The 19,525-nt window shown below is 39.0% G+C and overlaps 1 protein-coding gene across 1 annotated transcript; it reads right to left on the bottom strand.

Moving 5' to 3' along the window:
* Positions 1-1,759: 1,759 nt before the first annotated feature.
* On the bottom strand, positions 1,760-10,016 carry UBE2A (ubiquitin conjugating enzyme E2 A). The gene is made up of 7 exons (XM_036017112.1): positions 9,812-10,016; positions 9,597-9,677; positions 9,156-9,181; positions 3,474-3,563; positions 2,343-2,431; positions 1,949-2,083; positions 1,760-1,915 (listed from the first exon to the last, which is right to left on the bottom strand). Exons 1-6 carry the CDS (start codon positions 9,853-9,855, stop codon positions 1,955-1,957), a joined length of 459 nt encoding a protein of 152 aa, XP_035873005.1. The 5' UTR covers positions 9,856-10,016; the 3' UTR covers positions 1,760-1,915; positions 1,949-1,954.
* Between the last annotated feature and the right edge of the window lie 9,509 nt (positions 10,017-19,525).

Genomic DNA, 19,525 nt, shown 5'->3' with positions numbered 1-19,525 from the left:
CTGAAAGGATGAATAGGTACATATACTGTAGGGATTTAATTGTATTGGTCCTTGCCCCCAAAGAGGTAAGTTTCCACAAAGTCACTGTCCTTGTCTATTTAAAAAGAAATAGGTTGCTTCTTAGAAGAGTTTTGTTTACGCAAGATAACTTGATGACACTTGTATGCCCAGACTTTACACAGGACTGAAAATAACACTTTGTAGTAATTTATTACCGTTTGTTTTTAAGCTAGGGCTTTTTAAGAGGTGGATGTCGGGATCAACAATTTAGGTGTTGGTCTCTGAGGGTGCTGGAAAATATCCAGGTTTGTTTATTCTCTCCCTCCTTACCATAGTTTCATTTCTTCGATTGATCACAATATATGCTGAAGTAGCTTTGCTTTACTTAAATTTTAAATTCTTTTAAAATGTTTTTAAAAAGGCTTATGACTGAAAAGAAAAAAGGCCATCTTCAACAGTATCTATTATTTTCCCTCTCCTAGAATCTGTATTTTTGCTTTCACTGTAATGTTTCTTTCAAGGGGAGGGGAATGAATGGATATGTGATTCCAATAATACTAAAAGGTCATGCTGAGCTAAAATATAATTATACCTTGACTACAAAATTTTAAGATTATTTTTATTTACAAGTTTTGAAAATGTACATTTTTTACATGGGTTACTTGTGCAAAGTTAGATTGAGCAGAGTGATAAATGCACAAAAGGTGACAATGGAACATTTAGACAAAACATTTACAAGCCTTGTCCCACACTGCTACTTAAAGATACTATCTATTGAAAAGTATAAATATCCAAAGAGAGGTTGCAAACATTGATCTTAAGGTTCTTATAACACTGAGAGGGGAAAAAGAAACTAAAGCATGCAGCATTAATCAGGATTTGAGTGGAAAAGTTTGTCACAGATATGCTCCTTTTATTGGGTTAATTAAAACTCTGAAAAATGAGGGGAGATTATAAATTTGTTCATCTAAGGTAGCACTGCTCCTTTGAAAAGGTTGAAGGATCACCAACTTTCCCTACTTTAAAAGCTAATGATTATTTCCATCCCTCTGTTCCCACATCTCTTTAAAAAGCAGAAACCCAGAAGACTTCCAGTACAGTTGTCCTTAGGTATCCATCAGTACAGACACATCCATCAGAGGCTTAACTACCTAGCACACATCAGCAACAATATAGCATGTTTGCCCCTGAATATTTTCGATTTGTGGTTGGTTGAATCTGTGGATATGGAACCTGCAAACACAGATGGCTGACTGTGGTCTGAAACTCGGCATGGGTGCACCCAATGAATATCCTGCAAGGAGAGGATGTGTCAGTTACTACCATTGCTGTACTCCCTTCGCTGAGCCCTTTAACATTCTCCTTCCTACCAGTAAAAACCATCTGGTAATTCATATTGGTTAGATTTCAGAAACAGCATTTTTAGCTTTCTCTTTCAAAATGGATGTTTATATGGATTTATTTCCCTGTTTTCTATAGGTCATATTCCATTCACTCCTAAATCCAACACAAGTGTTTCCACTAGAATGAAACACTTCAGCAATCGTTTTGTTAAAAATAACATCCTGGTCATCCAGCTATGAAGAGGCACCACTTGTATAGCAATTCATTTAAGCTTAGTGTAAAGTATGGGAACAAAACACTGCCCTAAAGCTGGAGATGAGATACAACAGAAAAGGAATTAAGCATTAGTCATTTTTGCACGTAACCCAGGTACAGTACATTTGATCTCATAGAGGGTGTTTTTTGATGTTCAAGGAGAAGATGGGGTAGGAAAAGTTTGGCAAGGGAAGATGGAAACAGCACGATAACTATTTTGCTTTTAATGAAGTAAATGTAATGACACTGAGGAATAAGAAGGTGACAAACACATAAGTGTGTATTTTTCTTATGCCCAGCCTCTTCTTTTGTTGTACTCAAGTCAGCAAGCACGCCAGCTCTGTTCTACTTCGAGTCAACAATCACGCCAGCTCTGTTCTACTATCGCAGAAACGCGTTTTTCATATTCCCGCTTGTTCTCCTGGTACAGCTGAGCAGCCTGGCTGTTTGCTGGGCTATTGGGATTGGGCTCATCCAATAGAGACTATAAAGACAATTTGTAAAAGGTCAGTTCTTTGACACAAAATATATATATTTTAAGACACTCAATTGAATTTTCCTAAGTAACAGCTAACATACTATTCTAGAATTAATCTGCTACTAGCTAGGCAAATACATATATTTTCTGGGGGCTTAGGTCTTAATGACCTACCCTTTCCCTTAAGTTACGACTTTCAAAAACAATTCAACTGCTAATATAAACATATAAAAGGCCACAGTGAGTGACATGAAGGAAAATTCACCTGTATGGATGTTAAAATGGAAGACACATCATAAGTTGGACTCCAGCGGTTCTGAAGTATGTCCAGACATATACTACCATCTGCGTAGACTAAGAGCAGAGAAGTGTGTATGTTAACTATAACGAAACCGCATAACTTAACAGCATAGTCAAGGCAAATATAGTCAAGAATACTTTGCCTTTGAGGTTAACAAGATTTCCTGAGCTGCTTCTCAGTTACCTCCCTAAAAAGAGTTATAAGCATTACTAGTGAAATAATCAGGATGATAGAATGTCAAATGTAATCAGGAGAAAACTGTAAGATATTTAGTGCTCGTTCTTCTGAAAAGAGTGCCCCATTGTCTCAGAAATCAACATTTTGTAACAGGGTCCCTAGCCCTCCACAGACTTGTGAGAAATTCATTCCATGAAATTTGTTAACTGTATCTGCTGTATGAACTAACAAAAGATAGCTCAGATTTCACAAGGTGTCATGTTGGCATGAAGACACTATCTGACACCCTGGAAAATACTTTATTAACCTGAATAAAATACAAGCTGTTCTAGGCTTACTACTAGAAAAAAAAAAGAAAATATTAAGTTAGAATCACCAGTGGTGCTTTTTCAATATACTATTGTATAGCTGGCCCTCAACCACTGAGCCTGACATCCAGTAGGTCTAGACTGGGTCTAGAGCACCTGTGTTTCTAAAATGTTCCTTGGTAATTCTGATCTGCATCCAAGAAAAAGCAAAGTAGCTTCCCGGCTTTAGTTCTAGTACTATAGCTTAGACAGCAAGAGTGCCATGAACAAGTTCAGTTTTCAGCCAACAGCAGGATGCCTAAATACTCAGGTACCACAGACAAATCCATAGGAAGTGTGGAATACCTCCCTAATAAACAGTGTAGTAGTTTTAAATACTGTATTAAAAGTGATACTTGCACCCTGGATGGTGTGGCTCAGTGGATTGAACACTAGCCTGTAAACCAGAGGGTCACTGGTTAGATTCCCAGTCAGGGCACATGCCTGGGTTGGGGGCCAGGTCCCCAATGGAGGCCACATGGGAGGTAACCACACATTGATGCTTCTCTCCCTCTCTCCCTTCCCCTCTCTCTAAAAGTAAATAAAATCTTTAAAAAAGGGTTATACTTGCCATTCGGATGAAACATCTTAGAGACAAATCTAACCGTAGGTGGTTTATTTGGATATTCCTCAGTGAATTCTATTATAAGCTTAAATGTTCCTGTAGTTAGAAAAGACAGGTTTAAGAAAACATAGTTATTGGTGTGTTCAGTAGTACTGTATTCTTAATGCTATGTGATCTTTTTTCAAATGTTAAGGGAAATAATGCAAAGATATAGGGAGACCAAGTGAGAGATATAGCTCCAAGAATTGCTCTAAATCTGGACAGATAGTGTAAGAACCACCACCCAAAGGTGATCTTTATTTTGACATTATTCTCCCCCAATTGTAAATACAGCCATCTTAAACTCAAAATTACTACCTGTAGGATGGCTTTTAACCATTGTACACGTTGAAGACATCCTTCAAATGACAAACCAGAGCCAAACTTTGGCCTTCCTTTAGAAAACTAGAACACCTTAAAGGCCTGTCTGAATCAGCTGACATTTTAAACTCTCCAGAGATTTTAAATGGACTAGAGAGAATGGGATTACAAAGGTCCAAAACTCGATGCTAGAAACACAAATCAATAATCAAATTATTATTTTTCAAATAGAAGGGGATAGGTATAAAAGTGTTCACTGGTTCCTTTTTATGTAATGGCAACTCTGTAGTGAAAATGTAATTGAATGTAAGCCAGAAAAAAACGTCATAGTCCCTTTCAAAACCCTTAACTATGACTCGCAAGGTACTTCACTATAAAACCAACTCAATTATTCACACTAATGGAGGAAATTAATGGCAGAAATAATTTTAAAATCATATTAGATTACATTCATGTCACCAGAAAAAATGATCTTTCTAATGATGTTTATGCTACTATTAAAATAAATTTATTTTTCTTGAATATGTAGCAGGAGGCCCTACAGCATACTAGGTTATAGACTTAGAAGGACAAGCTAGATCTCGTTCAGGAATTGTAGGATCATGTTAGTTGGGGAGATGATTTCCTTCAAAATGTTATTTTAAATTTGGTTTAATAAATTCAAGAAAAACAGTTGGGCAACTATTTTTTCCTGACTGAAAGCTCTTCAAGTAAACTTACGAAATCAGTTGCTATCTGGTATAAGGTGATGCATGTTCTGTACTTCTCTGGCACATTTAATAAATCACTTATTCTAATACAACTGATCAGACTTCAGAGAAGAGTACAATTTGTTACTGATTCATTCAGAGTAGGCAATTTATTTCCTCCTTGCTTCCATTTATAGGTTTGTTACCTCTTAAGTAAGAAAAGAGAAGACTACAATCACTTTACTGCTACCATTACACATAACAATACCCATAAATTTGTTTCCTATCAGCCTGCTGGTAGGAAACAACTTGGTAACAAAGTTGCTATTGGTATGAGCATGTTACAAAGTTTGAGACTACTTTAAAATGCAACATACAGAAACATAGTCTCTAACCCTAACCCAAATGATTGTTATTTCCTTAGGACAAAGAGTAAAATATTTTGGAATAGAAAAACATGCTGTAGTCCAGGGGTGTCAGACTCATTTTCACCGGGGGCCACATCAGTCTTGCAGTTGCCTTCAAAGAACCGAATGTAATTTTAGGACTGTGTAAATGTAACTACTCCTTAACTGCTAGGGAGTTGAAATTACATTCGGCCCTTTGAAGGCAACTGCAAGGATGATGTGGCCCCTGGTGAAAATGAGTCTGACACCCCTGCTATAGTCCATCAGAACATACCTCACCTTTACCACCACCTGGTCATAAATCTTCCCCTTTTGAGGAAGAAAGCATATTCTTCCTTTTTAATACTATTGATGTTATGCAAGAAAAAGTGGGAATCAGTGTTGGAGTTCAGAACTTTGAGCTTCCTTATGTATCTCAAGTGCAAACATATTTGGCTCCACACTGAAATCTGATTAAACTAAATTATAGGTAAGAGATTCATCATCAAGGAGTTGCTCTAAAATTGGGCAGATTTCATAGTACATGGAGCTCTCAGGTACTTTGAATTGCAATCAGCATTAAATATCATACCTAAAGGCAGTAAAACAACATATAAGGCAGGCATAAGCGAAACTTTGAAGGCACACAGGCTTGGGCTCAAATCCTTGCTGTTATTTACTAGTTGTGAAACCTTGGGGAAGCCACTTGACTTGACTAAACCTTAAGTTCCTCATCTGTAAAATGGGGTTAATAATAGTACCTACCACATAACATTGTTGTAAAGTTTAAATAAGGGAAATATGTACAGTGACACAAAATGAATGCTTTATAAATGTTCATAATTCTAAAGTTTCACATCTCTAGATTCAGCCGAAGGATGCAAAACCTCAAACCAAATTTCACTTTAATAAGAAATATACAATTAATGTATTCAAATATTAAATAGCACTTTATTTCTGACCTACATCAAACACAGTTAAATGCAAGTTTAGTATCTGTGTTGATGGCTCTCAAAACCCTTAAGTTGAGCTTTCTGCCTAATACTTGCTCAGAAGTTCAGCAAGGTGCTTACCTAGCTACCAAAGAAGAGTCAAATCTTTTAAACCAGCTTGTTTAATATCTTGAGAAGTGAAACAACCTGCTTATGTCTACTTGAATATAAATTAGAACTTACCCAAGTCTTACTCAAATTACATATTTATAAGGGGGTAGTTCTTATTTGTAGCCACATTAAACAATCAGAACCTCTTTAGTATAACCCTCAATGCAATTTTTGAGATCCCAAACAAATGTTAAATTTAAAATCCTAGAATATTATGCAATTGAGACTAGAGCTTATCCTCTGAATATTTAGAAAGCTAGGTTTTAAAATAACTGAAAACTGCCCTGGCTGGTGTGGCTCAGTGTATTGAGCACCAGTCTGTGAACTAAAGGACTGCTGGTTTGATTCCCCATCAGGGCACACGCTTGGGTTGTGGGCCAGGTCCCCAGTAGGGGGCGTGTGAGAGGCAACCACACATAGATATTTCTCTCCCTCTCTCCCTCCCTTCCCCTCTGTCTAAAAATAAATAAATAAGTAAAATAACTTAAAATGTAAGCCTTACCATAGTATCCAATCTGTACTGATTTTGTTCAAGTGCCTGAGGAGGCCAAAACATTGTAAGGAACCAGGAAAGTTATATAAATGTGTTAAATGGCTGGTATATGGCAATAGTGAGTGATATGGTTAAACTAAAGAGTGTATATTCTGCTAAAGACATTCACAAATTCAAATTTTTTAAAATACTGGGTTGGCCAAAGAAAAGACCTCTGTAGGCATTTTCTGCCATTTGGCCATCACATTGTGACCCCTGAGATGAAGGCAAAGTACAGTACTTAAAAACATTTCTTTTTGATAACTAAAAATTCTGATTTTGAAGATAGCACTCAAATATTCTATCACAGGATTTATTTACCTTAAAAACACCCTTAATGGATTTTTAAGTGATTAATTTTAAAAAACATCTTACACCCAGATTCTTAAGAATACATCTATTATGAAAAGCAAATACTAGTATCTTACTAGGTCTATTAATAATTGTAGATGATGATGTAATAGAGAATGCTTTGTTCCATAGCCTTTGCATTCAGCACACACAGCCAAACACTTTGATGAGGAAGCATTGCCTTCCCACCCCTGTGCTTTGTTTGGTAGTGTGAGCTCTTGGAAACATTTTCCTCTTACCTCCAGTGTGTGAAGTTAAATCAGAGCTGCTTTTGTTAAGATTTCACCTCTTTAACTAGGGCCTGGGTATTCCAGAAGCTTCCACAACAAACGGTTCACAAGGAAGCAACAAATATAGTTTTGGGACTGCTAATTTGTATAATACATTGGAAACAGCAAAATCAATTATGGCCACTTGTCCCGAATCAGTCTTTTCCAGTAAATCCCCTAACCAAAAATGAGGGGTATTAGCAAATGATGAAAATGTTCTCTGTATCCGCAGTCGGTGTTCTAGACACCTGAGGAAGCATTCTTGGATAGCAGACTGCTCAACAGAATGGATCAGAAAAAGAGTACTGTCATTTAGCCTGAGTAATTCCTTTCAGTAATGCCAGGGTGGAGATACACATTATCAAAAATAGAGGCAGTAATGTCAAGAGGGAAAGTCCAGGTAGATAATGGATTCCATGAGTACCTTTTCAATTCATACCACTTAGAACAAGAGAAGCACCCTTGAAATATTAAAGTAGCCAATCCCCAGCAAAGTGATGTACTTTTAATAAAGCTGTGCCCAGCATAAAGAAGTCTAAAATGAGGAGGGGAAAAAAAAGGAAGCCAATGAAAACAAAGCCTGCTAAAACTAAAGCAAATACGCAGTTAATCTGCACATAGAGCTTAGGCAGGAAGAACCAGCACCACTGCCATGGAACAGAAGTCTGGCTATGGATCAGTTCAAATGATACGCTGCAGCAAAGTAGTGTGCCTTTCGGATCCCTTCCTCCTGCTGTCATTTCTTTTCATTGCAGCACTGGAGAGCAATAATATTTACTCAGGGAGTGAAGGTAGACATGAAGCTAAAAGTATTCAGGTGACTGTCTGCAGGCTTTTAGAGAAATCTGAGTATTTGAGACAAGTTACAGAATTGGTTTTTCTTGACCTAACTCACAACATCTTGTGGACTGGCAGCAACAAAAAAAACAATCCAACTTGATAACATAAGTATGTACTTAGAAGCTTGCAAAAATGTATTTTTTTCCATCTTCAAACTGAGTTATGTGCATGTGTATGTGTGTGTGTATATATATATATATATATCTCAAATGCTACATGACCAAAGGAATAGAAGTCATTGAGAAAAGAATAACAGAAAGATCCTTTTCTTTTTAAAAATATCTCAAATATTAAAGATGTCAAACAGTAGTTCAAATGCTTTTAATCATCTTTTAAATGAATTAAACTTTCAAAAATCACACACACAACTGAGTGCACATAAAGCTATATCAATGTCAATTTCCTAGTTGTGATAGTGTAATATAGTCATTGATGATGTTTCCAGAGAAGGAGGTGGGTGAAGGATATACAGTCTCTCTGTATTATTTATTACAACTGCACATGAATCTAATTAAAAGTTTTAAAAAATCTTTAAAAAGCAAATAATGTGTTTTTCAAGTCAAGTCTAACTCTCTGAAAACTCATTTAAAAAAAAGAAACCATATTATACTCAAACTGGCCACTAAAAAACCATTTTAGAGCAGTAAAGCTGACAGGCATTTAATGCCAGATTGTAGAAACCAGATAGTTGTTTGCAAGGGATGCTTGCATCTATTCAACATCCAACAAACATATAAACACCTGCTGTACACAATCCCTGCCCTTGTGGTAGAATGGTAGCCAGATGGTCTCTGGGGTCTCTCAGTCTATCAGCAAGTACTTGGGTTGGATACTTCTAACTCAGTATCTTGAAGGGGGGCTGAATTTTGCAGATCCCAGCCCGGACCTGGAAAGTCCTTAACATCAGTGCTATGATGCTCCTTTAAAAAAGTGATTGCCTTACTCAGATTTTTTTTTAAGAAGCAAGAAAAAAGGTACACTTCTAATCAAGCAGACAATAGCCAGAACAACCTGCCACATATTGGATTCCACTCAAGCCTTTAGTAGGCAGAGGCTAGGGAGAAGCAGGTTCCTAAGTAGGAGGCACTTCCAGGCTGACTAGGAACCCTTTCCCCAGATGATCAGGCTCCTGAAAGGTGTCTAAAGAAACTCTCTTACCATCCTCAAACGGGGTCCCTTCAGGCCTGCAACACAGAGAAAAACAAGTCAGTTCTCGCTTAAGGGGTTCCCTTCTCCCTGGTTCATTTTAGGAGATAGCTATTTTAGGCTCTGCCAACTCCACCTCCGGTAAAACACCGGTTCCTGGGTCGGAAAGACACTACAAATGGATGTTTCGGGCTCAGACACCGAGTGCAGGCCGCCGCGCCTAACCACCACCACCACCACTCCCCGCCCCCCTGAGAACCCCAAACGGTTCCCCTGGCAGCGGGAACTGAGCTAATCGAGGCACAGGCTCCGGGGAGGCGCCTAGGCCCGGCCAGACCCCAACACTAACACTGTCCCTTTCCCATTCTGCCTTCTACAGCGGCCGGTCCCAGAGAGCTGGCAGAGCCACCTCACATCCCCCATCCCTCGCCAATGGCCGGAACGCAGACTCACCCAAAAATGACCGCGTTCCAAACCATTATGTTGTTTTCGGACGGAGCCCCACTGACTCCGGCTGGAGGATCCTCCTGTAACCTTTAGGGAAACAGACAGGGGCCCTGCGATCCCGCAGCTGCGTCGCTCCCGGCCGCCCTCAGCCCCCAGCCCGCCTCGGGACCCGCCCTGCGTCCCGTTGCCAGCCCCTGGCCGCCGCGTTCCCAGTCGGTTACCTCTTGAAGTCCCGCATGAGGCGCCGCCGAGCCGGGGTAGACATATCTCGAGCGGGGTCAGGGCTGGGGCATACACCGAGATCTCGGGTCCCAGTCGAGGGTAAGGGGACTGAGGAGGCTGAAGAAGCCGAAGAAGACGGGGAAGAAGCGCCCAGAGGCACTGCACTGCCCCTCCGAAGTCGAGGGTCGGTCTGGCGCCGGCTAAGCACCACCCCGGAGTAGACAGGGGCTGAACCAACCTGGAAGGAAGGGGGGGGAGAATGGAACGCCGGACAGGCCGTACCAAGACGGGCGGGGGGAGGGGAAGCAAAGTTGCTTAGGTAATAAAACCCTCGCCAGTGCAGCGAGAGGGCTGAGAGGCGGTCTGAGGAGCAAACGAAAACCTACAGCTCTCGAAGTTTCGGCGGGGGAATGAGCCACATCCCCACCTGCAAAATCTAGAAGGGACCCTGGTAAGCTTTCTTTCGGTTGTATGTGTGTGTGTGCTTTAAAACGAGCTCACTTGCCCTGGCTGACTAGCTTCTTTGATTAGCGAGTTGTCCCCTCATCCCAAGGTTGGGGGTTCGATCCCAAGTCAGGGCGCATACAGAAAGCAACCAATGGATGCATCAATAGGTGGAACAACAAATCAGTGTTTTTCTCTCTCTTTTCCCCTCTCTAAAACCAATACGTTTTAAAAAATTTAAAAATATTTTTAAATAATTTGTATAGTTTCTACGCTTAGTCTATATCAAAGCTGTCAAACTCATTTTCACTGAGGGCCACGTCAGCCTCGCGATTGCTTTCAAAGGGCTGAATGTAATTTTAGGACTGTATAAATGTAATTACTCCTTAACTAGGGGCAAGGAGATCTACATTCTGCCCTTTGAAGGCAACCCTGGTGAAAATGAGTTTGACACCCTTGCTCTAGATGATATAATTTTTGCATTTTTAGATAATATGATTTTTTTACTGTTTAGTGGTTTTTAAATATTTTATTTATTTGTTTGTTTTTAGAGAGGGGGAAGGGAAAGACAGAGAGGGAGAGAAACATCAATGTGTGGTTGCCTCTTCTGCTCTCCCCACTGAACACCTGGCCCAAAACCCAGGCATGTGCCCTGACTGGGAATCCAACCAGCCACCCTTTGGTTTTCAGGCTGGCACTCAATCCAATGAGCCACACCAGCCAGGGCTAAAATCATAAGTTAAAAAAATTTTTTTTGAAAACCCAGATCACTTAAAGTGCTCCCTGTGGTTGGAGGGTCGTGAAGGGTGGAAAGCCTAAACTAGAGGAGGGAGTGAGCAGAGGCAAACTCGAAGCTTCTCAAAAAGCTGGAACTGGGGCGGTGCATGCACACTAACCCCAGAACACGCAGACTGGAGAAAGCTGTGTGTGACCAGTCAAAATCACTGAAAATCCACAGTAAATCAGCCTTGACTATGAAAGGGGACTGTGGGTTGCTTTTCTGTGGGATGGATGTGAGGGATTCAGGTCCCAACATTTAGGTCAGTGACACCCCAAAGCACAAAATGGTGGTGTGTGTCCTGGAGGAGGGAATGACAGTTAAGGCAAGAATGAGGTTTTAGTTCTGCACACTCACAATTTGGTTCTGGAACCACATTTTCCACTTGACAGTTCAATGAGCCAAGCCGCTGCTATATGTTCAGAATCCAAGGTCTGAGAAGAGCAGTGGGTCTGAAGTAAAAATAATGGTAAGATGCACTTGAAAAAGCTGTGGATTACAGGAAGGATTCGGACCTGCAAAAGCAATAACATTTTTAAAGAATATTTTTTAAAGGTCAATCCCAAATGACTTAGAAAACAGGCAAAATATTCATTTAATATTTTTTTGAAAATATGAGAAAAATAGATTTGGGTTAGGTCTTGGACAGTTTTGAATACCAAGCCAGTGGATTTCTTGGAAGGTGGGTGAGCAGAGTGGTTAGAATTGTGCTGATCAGAGATTGGTCCCAGGAGGGCAGCTAGGAGATTCTTGACATATTCTATGAGACAGACACTGAACCAGGCAGGGATGATAAAAATGGAGAGGAGGGAAGAATGCAGAGCATTTGGCAACAGAGAGATTATGAGTACAAGATAGAGGAAGGGGTCAACAATGGCTGGAGTTCTAAGGTGGCAACTGGAGGTTTGAAGGTGCTGTGAACAGAACTAGGAAATAGAGGGGGAGGAACAGTTTGGTGAAAGGAAATTTGGGGACTTACTGAGTTCATGGGACTGGTGAGACATGCATGTGAAGATGTCCACAGAATATCAAATGTGCAGAAATCTGTTTTTAACATGGGAGGTGGGAGACACTTAACAATGGCAGTAATTCTAGCTGCTACTTAACAACAGGTACCTTCATGCCAAGGATTTATAACTCCCATTAATTTCAAAATATCAGTTAAGGCAAGTCTCCCTAATTGTCTCACATTATACCTGTGGTGAGAAAGGGGTACAAAAATCCATTTTAAAAACCTTTTCCTCTCATTTAGAAATGTGGACTAATACACACATATGAAATCAACAAAAGCAATAGCTACAAAAGCTAATCCATTTGTTTTCTATTGCTGCTTAACAAATTACCACAAGCTGTTGGCCAAGTTCACTTCTTTGTGGTTGTAAGACTAAGGCCCCCATTTCCTCACTGGCTGCTAGCCAGGGACCATTCTGAGCTCCTAGAGGTCTCCCACATTGCCTGCCATGTGGCCTATTCCATCTTCAAAGCCAGCAACAGAGAATTTCTCTCCCATCAAGTTTCTCTCATACTCTGAATCTCTTTCTTCAGGAAGAGCGCAGTCTACTTTAAAGGTTTATCTGATTAAGTCAGGCTCACCACACATAATGTCCTGTCTTAAAATCATCTGATTTGGGGTTTTAATTACATCTGCAAAATTCCCTCACAGCAGAACCTACATAAGTGTCTGACTGAATAACTGAAAGAAGGTGTGTGTACATCAACAGTCAGGAATCTTGATGGAGGGGGTGGCATTTTAGAATTCTGCCAACCAGAGCAGCAGCAGCAAGATACGTAGCAGAAGCATGTGAATCCACAGATGATGAGGGACTGTATAGCAGGTGACTCATCTGTCTGGTGAGGCTGGAACAAGCTTCCTGGCATGGATCTAGTTTCAACTTTGTTTCAAAAGAGATGAAAGCAGGGCTTGGGAGAGAACTCAATCAGTTTCTATGAGGGTGACAGCACCAACAAGGACATGGAGCTAATCATGTTCTGGGGTTAGTGGGCAGATTAACATGGCGAACAGAGAATGAGGGGACCTCCACTTAGAAAAGTAGGGGTGACAGAAGTTGATTAAATGCCTCCAAATGCAAGGATGAGGAATTTAGGAGTGATAGGGAGCTTTCATATATGTTTGAGCCTAAGAGAGATGTGTTGAAAACATCCTACTGAGAAGCGGCATATAATGTACTAGATAAGTAGGAGAGAGACTGGGAATCTCCTGACACTGGATGTAAATGTCTGGAAGTTTTCAAAGGCTAGAGATATGTTTGAGTTTGTTGTGGGCTTGTCTGTTTTCTGCAGTTCCTTTACTCTCCCTTCCATGGAGTACCTAACCAAGAAAACTCAAGAGCATGAACCAATGCAGTTTGAAAGCCCCATGGCACCAGGCCATGAGGAAAGTACCCTGACTGCACAGTGGGACTGCATTGCAGGAACATAGTACCACCACATTCCTCAGCAGAAGCAGGGCTGTCATAGCAAGCAGCAACACAGAAGAGTGTTCTCCCACACGGATGATTGTCGGGCTAGAATATACTAACCATAGCAGAGTTGACCAAGCAATCCTTCCACCCTCTTCTCACCACTGCGTCTCAAAGAAATAACCTCTTCAAAGTCAAGCATCCCTCTTATCCAAGAACAGGGGTCAAGAAACTGCAAGTCCTTTTCAGTTTAAAGTGAGTTAGCAATGCAGCTTCAGGGAAGATTTTTTAAAAGTCCAAATTATCTGTAGGCAAGGATTTGAGAATTTTCCTAAAAGGAGGACTGTGAAATATGAGAGTATGTGACTAGGGAGGCTGTAGAATTTCATTCATGAAACTTTCAAATTACAGAATAAATTGTGATTTCCCTAACTAATTTGAGTTGGAAGGAGACACTGGATAAACAATCATTTCCTGCCTATGAGGCCATTTGCATTTCTGTTAGTCAGTGAAGGCAAGGAATTTTATTTTCTCATAGTTTTCACTTCTATTGATAAAATGTACAGGTGGCAGTACAAATGGCAACCAAGAAACCACAAATAATGTGAAAAGGTCTTTCTTGACCCCAATAATGTCAGAAGACAAGTCAAGAGAATCATGTATGAAATAAGTTGTCACAGTGTGGCTTTGGCAATAAAAGTAGTACTATGCTGTTCATCTAAAGCCCCTAGGATATAGGGAGAGAAAGGGAGGGAGGAGAAAGAAGAGAGAGAGAAGGGGAGGGGAGGGGAGGAGGGAGAAGAGAAAGAAAAATTGAAGCTTAGTGAAAGAGGGAAATCAGGGCATGAACAGGATTTTACGACTAGCTGAATAGTTTTTTTTAATTTTATGTTTTTATTTATAAAAATGTTTAATTGATTTTAGATCATTGATTTCTTTTTTAGACATTTTTTAATTGTTGTTCAAGTACAATTTTCTGCCTTTTTCCCCCCGCCCCTCCCCTACTAGCTGAATTGTTGAATCACAAGAAACAAAGGCATGGTACGGCAGGCTGAATAATGCTCCTCCTACCCCTCCTCAAGACCTCATAATAATCTCTGGAACCTGTAAATACATTACCTTAAATTGAAAAAGGGGACTTTGCAAATGTGGTTAACTTCAAGAATCTTGAGATGGGGAGATTATATCCAGGATTGAACTGGTGGGCCTGATGCAATCATGCGGGTCCTCCTAAGAGGGAAGGAGGAGTCCGAATTCAGAGAGAAGGGCATGTGACATAAGAATCAGAGATTGGAGTGATAGAGCCATCATCCAAGGAGCCAAGGGATGCGGGCAGCCCCTAGAAGCTGGAAGAGGCCAAGAATGGGTTCCCTGCTGGGGACTCCAGCCCTGCTGACATCTTGACTTTAGACAAGTGAAATTGATTTTGGACTTCTAATCTCCAAACTGTAAGATAATAAATGTGTGTTTCTTAAGTCACAAGGTAGTTTGTTACAGCAGTAATAGGAAAGTAATACACATGGCTATAGTGTTGTGTATAAAAATGCAATCAAACCAGCTACATTCACCAAATCAAGCCTGCCGTCTTTTCCTCTATGGTCTGTAAGCTCTATATTTTTAAATGGTGGAAAAATAATCCAAAGGAGAATAATATTTAATAATATTTCACAACACATAAAGACTATGATATTTCAATTTCAGTGTCCCTAAAGTTTCACTGGGACACAGCCATGCTCTTTCATTTGTGTATTGCCTGTGGCTGCTTCTGTGCTATGATGGCAGAGTTGAGTAGCTGTGACAGAGACTGTATGTGGTGCTCTCATCCCTTCATGCTGTTGGTTGGTTCACAACAAATCCCAGTGACATACAGTTACAATTCAATAGCGTTTTCAGTGTCACCATATTGTGGCATTTTAAAAAAATTAAAGCTCATACCTGTCATGTCAAAACAAGAAAATAAAAGTGGATTTTGAATATCCTGCTTTCAAGTGTAGATTACTTGGTTATCAAATTAGCTGTCAAACAAAGCATTGCGTTTACTACACGGTGATGCTCTAGCACTGCTAAAAGAATACAATGCACATGGCCATTACCAAACTAACCACACATCACAATGTTCCCAGCTCACAGGAAAGCAATGATTAGAAAAATTAGAAAGTTTTGAATGGAATAATTATTATGGCAGAGTTCTTCACCAAAAAAGAAAAAAAAGAAAGGAAGAAAGAAAGAAAGGAAGGAAGGAAGGAAGGAAGGAAGGAAGGAAGGAAGGAAGGAAGGAAGGAAGAAAGAAAGAAAGAAAGAAAGAAAGAAAGAAAGAAAGAAAGAAAGAAAGAAAGAAAGAAAGAAAGAAAGAAAGAAAGAAAGAAAGAAAATGCAACTGTGGTCAAAATGAGTTTCTGGGTGGCTCATTTGTTAGCCAAGGAAGGGAGGAAAGCAAGCCATTTACTGATGGTGAGTTAGTTAAATTGTGTTTGATTTCAGAAGCCAGAGAAATGTGTCCAGGGAAAATGAACTTGTCAAAGGCTATTAGCCTTTCAACAAGAACAGTGACTCAAAGAGTTAAGGACATTGGAAGCAGCATCAATAGTCATTTTTAAAAATAGGGCAAATAATTTCCAGTGGTTTTCCTTGGGTCTTGATGAATTCACAGATGTTACCAATACTGTTCAGTTGTTTCCCCAGAGTCAACGCTGAGTTTAAAATGACGGAAGAATTGGCCTGTATGAATAGTTGGTGAGAAACAACTGCAGATGGCAATATTTCCAAAGAAGTCAAGAAATGCTAGTTCAATACGACCTGAAGTAGAATCTGCTGACGTGTATTACAAATATGTATGAAGAAGAAGAGACAAGTATACACAGCTTGGGAAAATGTAAGTTTAAATACCATGGTTGTTCATTTCATTATTAAACAGCAGGTACTTTGCAGGAAAATATTTGAATCTCCCTTGTGTTATTCAGCCATTAGTGTCAACAATGTGTTTCACTCACTCTGATGGACTAAACCATTGTCAGTTTCATGAATTTTTGTCAGACATAGAAGCTGAATATTCTGACTTGGCCTACTAACAGAAGTTCATTAGCTTAGCAGTGCTCTTTTTAAAAGCTTTTTTAAAGCTCAGGGCTGAGATTGAAAATTTTCTGAATGAGAAGATTCACCCTCAACCACTATTATTGACCATTGAATGGTTTTTGAAATTAGCTTCTACTCTAGACTTGATAATGTTACTTAATGCACTTCACCTAAAATTACAGGGCAAAACTCTACTTATATGTGAAATTTATACTGCAGTAAGTTCATTTCAATGACAACTAACATTGTTTGAATCACATGTAATATGAAGTTACTTTAATCACTTCCTGTGCTGTAAAAAGTTAAAACAAAAATGAGGATTTACATTCCCACACAAATTTGCAGTGGGTGTATTTTCTGAGCTCAAATTACAGTCAGAGTGGCATTTTTCGGACCTTGATGCAAAGTGCAAAAGAAATTTCTATATTTCAACATTAATTTGTGCATTTAAGGAACTTCCACCTAAATTTTAATTGGAAATGATTACTCTGCAACATAATGAAATGCTAAAAGGCAAATATTAAGAGAAGAATCTAACTGAATTCTCGAAATGCCTTCTAAGAGATGAATATGCTCAATTAAAGTCAGTTGCTTGTGGATTGATATCAGTGTTTGGCAGTACTTATCTGTGTTAATTTTTTTTAGAGATGAAATACACAAACTCATTACAGATAAACATTAATAGATGAATATTTGCAATTTATTTAATTTATTTATTTAGACAAAGGAGGAGGGAGGGAGGAAGAGAGGGAAAAAAACATCAGTATGTGGTTGTCTCTCATGCGCCCCCCACTGGGGACCTGGCCTGCAAACCAGGCATGTGCCCTGACTGGGAATCGAACCAGTGACACTGTCATTCACAGGCCAGTGCTCAAAACACTGAGCCATACCAGCCAGGGCTGCAATTTACTTTTTAAAAAAATTATTTAAGGCCTTTATTAATAGGTACATGCATTTGACTTTAAAAAAATCAAGTTGTAAAATTTTATTACAAAGTAAAAATGAGGTTCTTAGAAATGTCAACTTAATAATATATGAAACAATTTTAAAACCTTTAAAGGTGTATTGAGATTGTAGCTGATTTTGATGCTAGGGGACACTCACTTTGAACCTTAGTTAAGTGAAATGTTATCCCTCCATCAAAGAATGACATTCTTCCCATGAACAGACCTGTATTACAAAAAAAAAATATATATATATATATATACATATATACATACTTGATTATTATATTTTGAATTTCACCAATAAATATTTGTGGAAATTTGTTTTCTCTCTTGTTATACTAGTACCTACCTAATGTTCTTGATTTTACCTCTTGGCTCTAAAAGCCTAAAACATTTATTCTCTAGCCCTTTATAGGAAAAGTTTACCCACTTATGCACTAGACTAAGTCACATGAGTGGGTGAGACTATTTGTAATTGATGACTACAGTAGAAGATCAATAAATACTGAATAACATAGAATCATAGGGATGACATTGGACTAAGACGTAGGAGTAAACACTGTGATTCTTTAAGACATGCACTGATATGCCTTTTATACTTTATTTAATTCATGTTTGTTTGAGGGCTAGCAGATTACTTTAAATTCCCATCCATTTACATCTTCTGTATCTTGAACACAAAACTTCTTCCAGCCAACCAGTTAATTTTTCTAGTAGTAAGCTCCTGCTATCTTCAGTAAATTCTCTTAAAAATCCACTATTTTGGTGTCATCACTTGGATTATTGAAGGCATTCAATGTAAACTGTCTCAATGTCCTTATTCTGGATGGCTCCAGGATTCTGTCCTCCATAAAAAGCATTCTGAGAGAGTTTCTGGGTTGGGGAAAGGAAAGGTGGAAGATGTTCCCCTATACTTGTGGCAAACAGTATCATTAAGATGTGTCTGCTTGCAAATCATTTATATGACTAGGGTCTAGTATCTAAGATACTTGTTAGATACTCTAGTATCTAACAACTTGTGCAATTCAACAATAAAATGAGAAATAACCCAATTAAAATGGGCAAAGGATTCAAATAGACATTTCTTCAAAGAAAATATATAAATGATAAATACACATAAAAAGTACTTAACATCCCTAGGCATCAAGGGAAGGGAAATCAAAACCACAATGAGCTATCACTTCACACCCACCAGGATGGCCATGATCAGAAAGACAGACACAAGTAATTATTGGTGAAGAAGTGAAGAAATCAGAAGCCCCCCATAGATAGATTCCTGGCAGGCATAGTAAAGCCACTTTGGAAAACACTCTTGGCAGCTCCTCAAAAAGGTTAAACGTCAAGTTATTATATGACCCAGCAATTCCACTCCTCAGTATATACCAAAGAGAACTAAAAGCACATGTCCTTACAAAACTTGTACACCAATGTTCATAGTAGTGTCAATCATATGCAAAAACTAGCAACAGTGCAAACGTCCATCGACTGATGAAATGAATAAACAGAATGTGGTATATTCATACAACAAAATATTATTCAGCTATAAAAAGGAATGAAATTCCATTTTACTGATTCATTACTACTTTTTACTGAAAACATTACAGTATATTAAGTGAAAGAAACCAGACTGCAACAGCCACATATTGTATTATTTCATTCATATGAAATGTCCACAAGAGGCAAACCCATAGAGACCGAAAGTAAATGAGGGGTTGCCAGGGTCTGGGAAAGAGGTGGGGAGTGACTGCAAATCAAATGGGATTTCTTTTTGGGACGATGAAAATATTCTGAAATTAGATACCAGTGATGGTTGTACAACTTTGTGAATATACTAAAAAACCACTGAACTGTACACTTTATATTTTATGTTATATGAATTATATCTCAGCTTTAAAAAGATGTCTCAACTTCATTAGGTACTCATCCTGAATAGAGCCATTAAAATCACAGAGGCACACCTAAAATCTGTATTATGCCTATTGTGTAAATATAGTTCTTTATTTTATCTTATTTTATATATAAATATATAGGCATTCACATACGCCTACATGG

Source organism: Phyllostomus discolor, chromosome X (assembly GCF_004126475.2).
Source record: "Phyllostomus discolor isolate MPI-MPIP mPhyDis1 chromosome X, mPhyDis1.pri.v3, whole genome shotgun sequence".
Classification (NCBI taxonomy): domain Eukaryota; kingdom Metazoa; phylum Chordata; class Mammalia; order Chiroptera; family Phyllostomidae; genus Phyllostomus; species Phyllostomus discolor.
This window is presented reverse-complemented; position numbering and strand designations above follow the sequence as displayed.

Excerpts from the sequence above, each read along its gene's own strand:
- UBE2A (XM_036017112.1), bottom strand. The coding sequence starts at position 9,855 with ATGTCTACCCCGGCTCGGCGGCGCCTCATGCGGGACTTCAAGAG. Across the intron at positions 9,182-9,596 it reads TGGAACGCGGTCATTTTTGG|GCCTGAAGGGACCCCGTTTG; the intron begins GTGAGTCTGCGT and ends TCTGTGTTGCAG. Across the intron at positions 2,084-2,342 it reads CCATTTTAACATCCATACAG|TCTCTATTGGATGAGCCCAA; the intron begins GTGAATTTTCCT and ends TTGTCTTTATAG.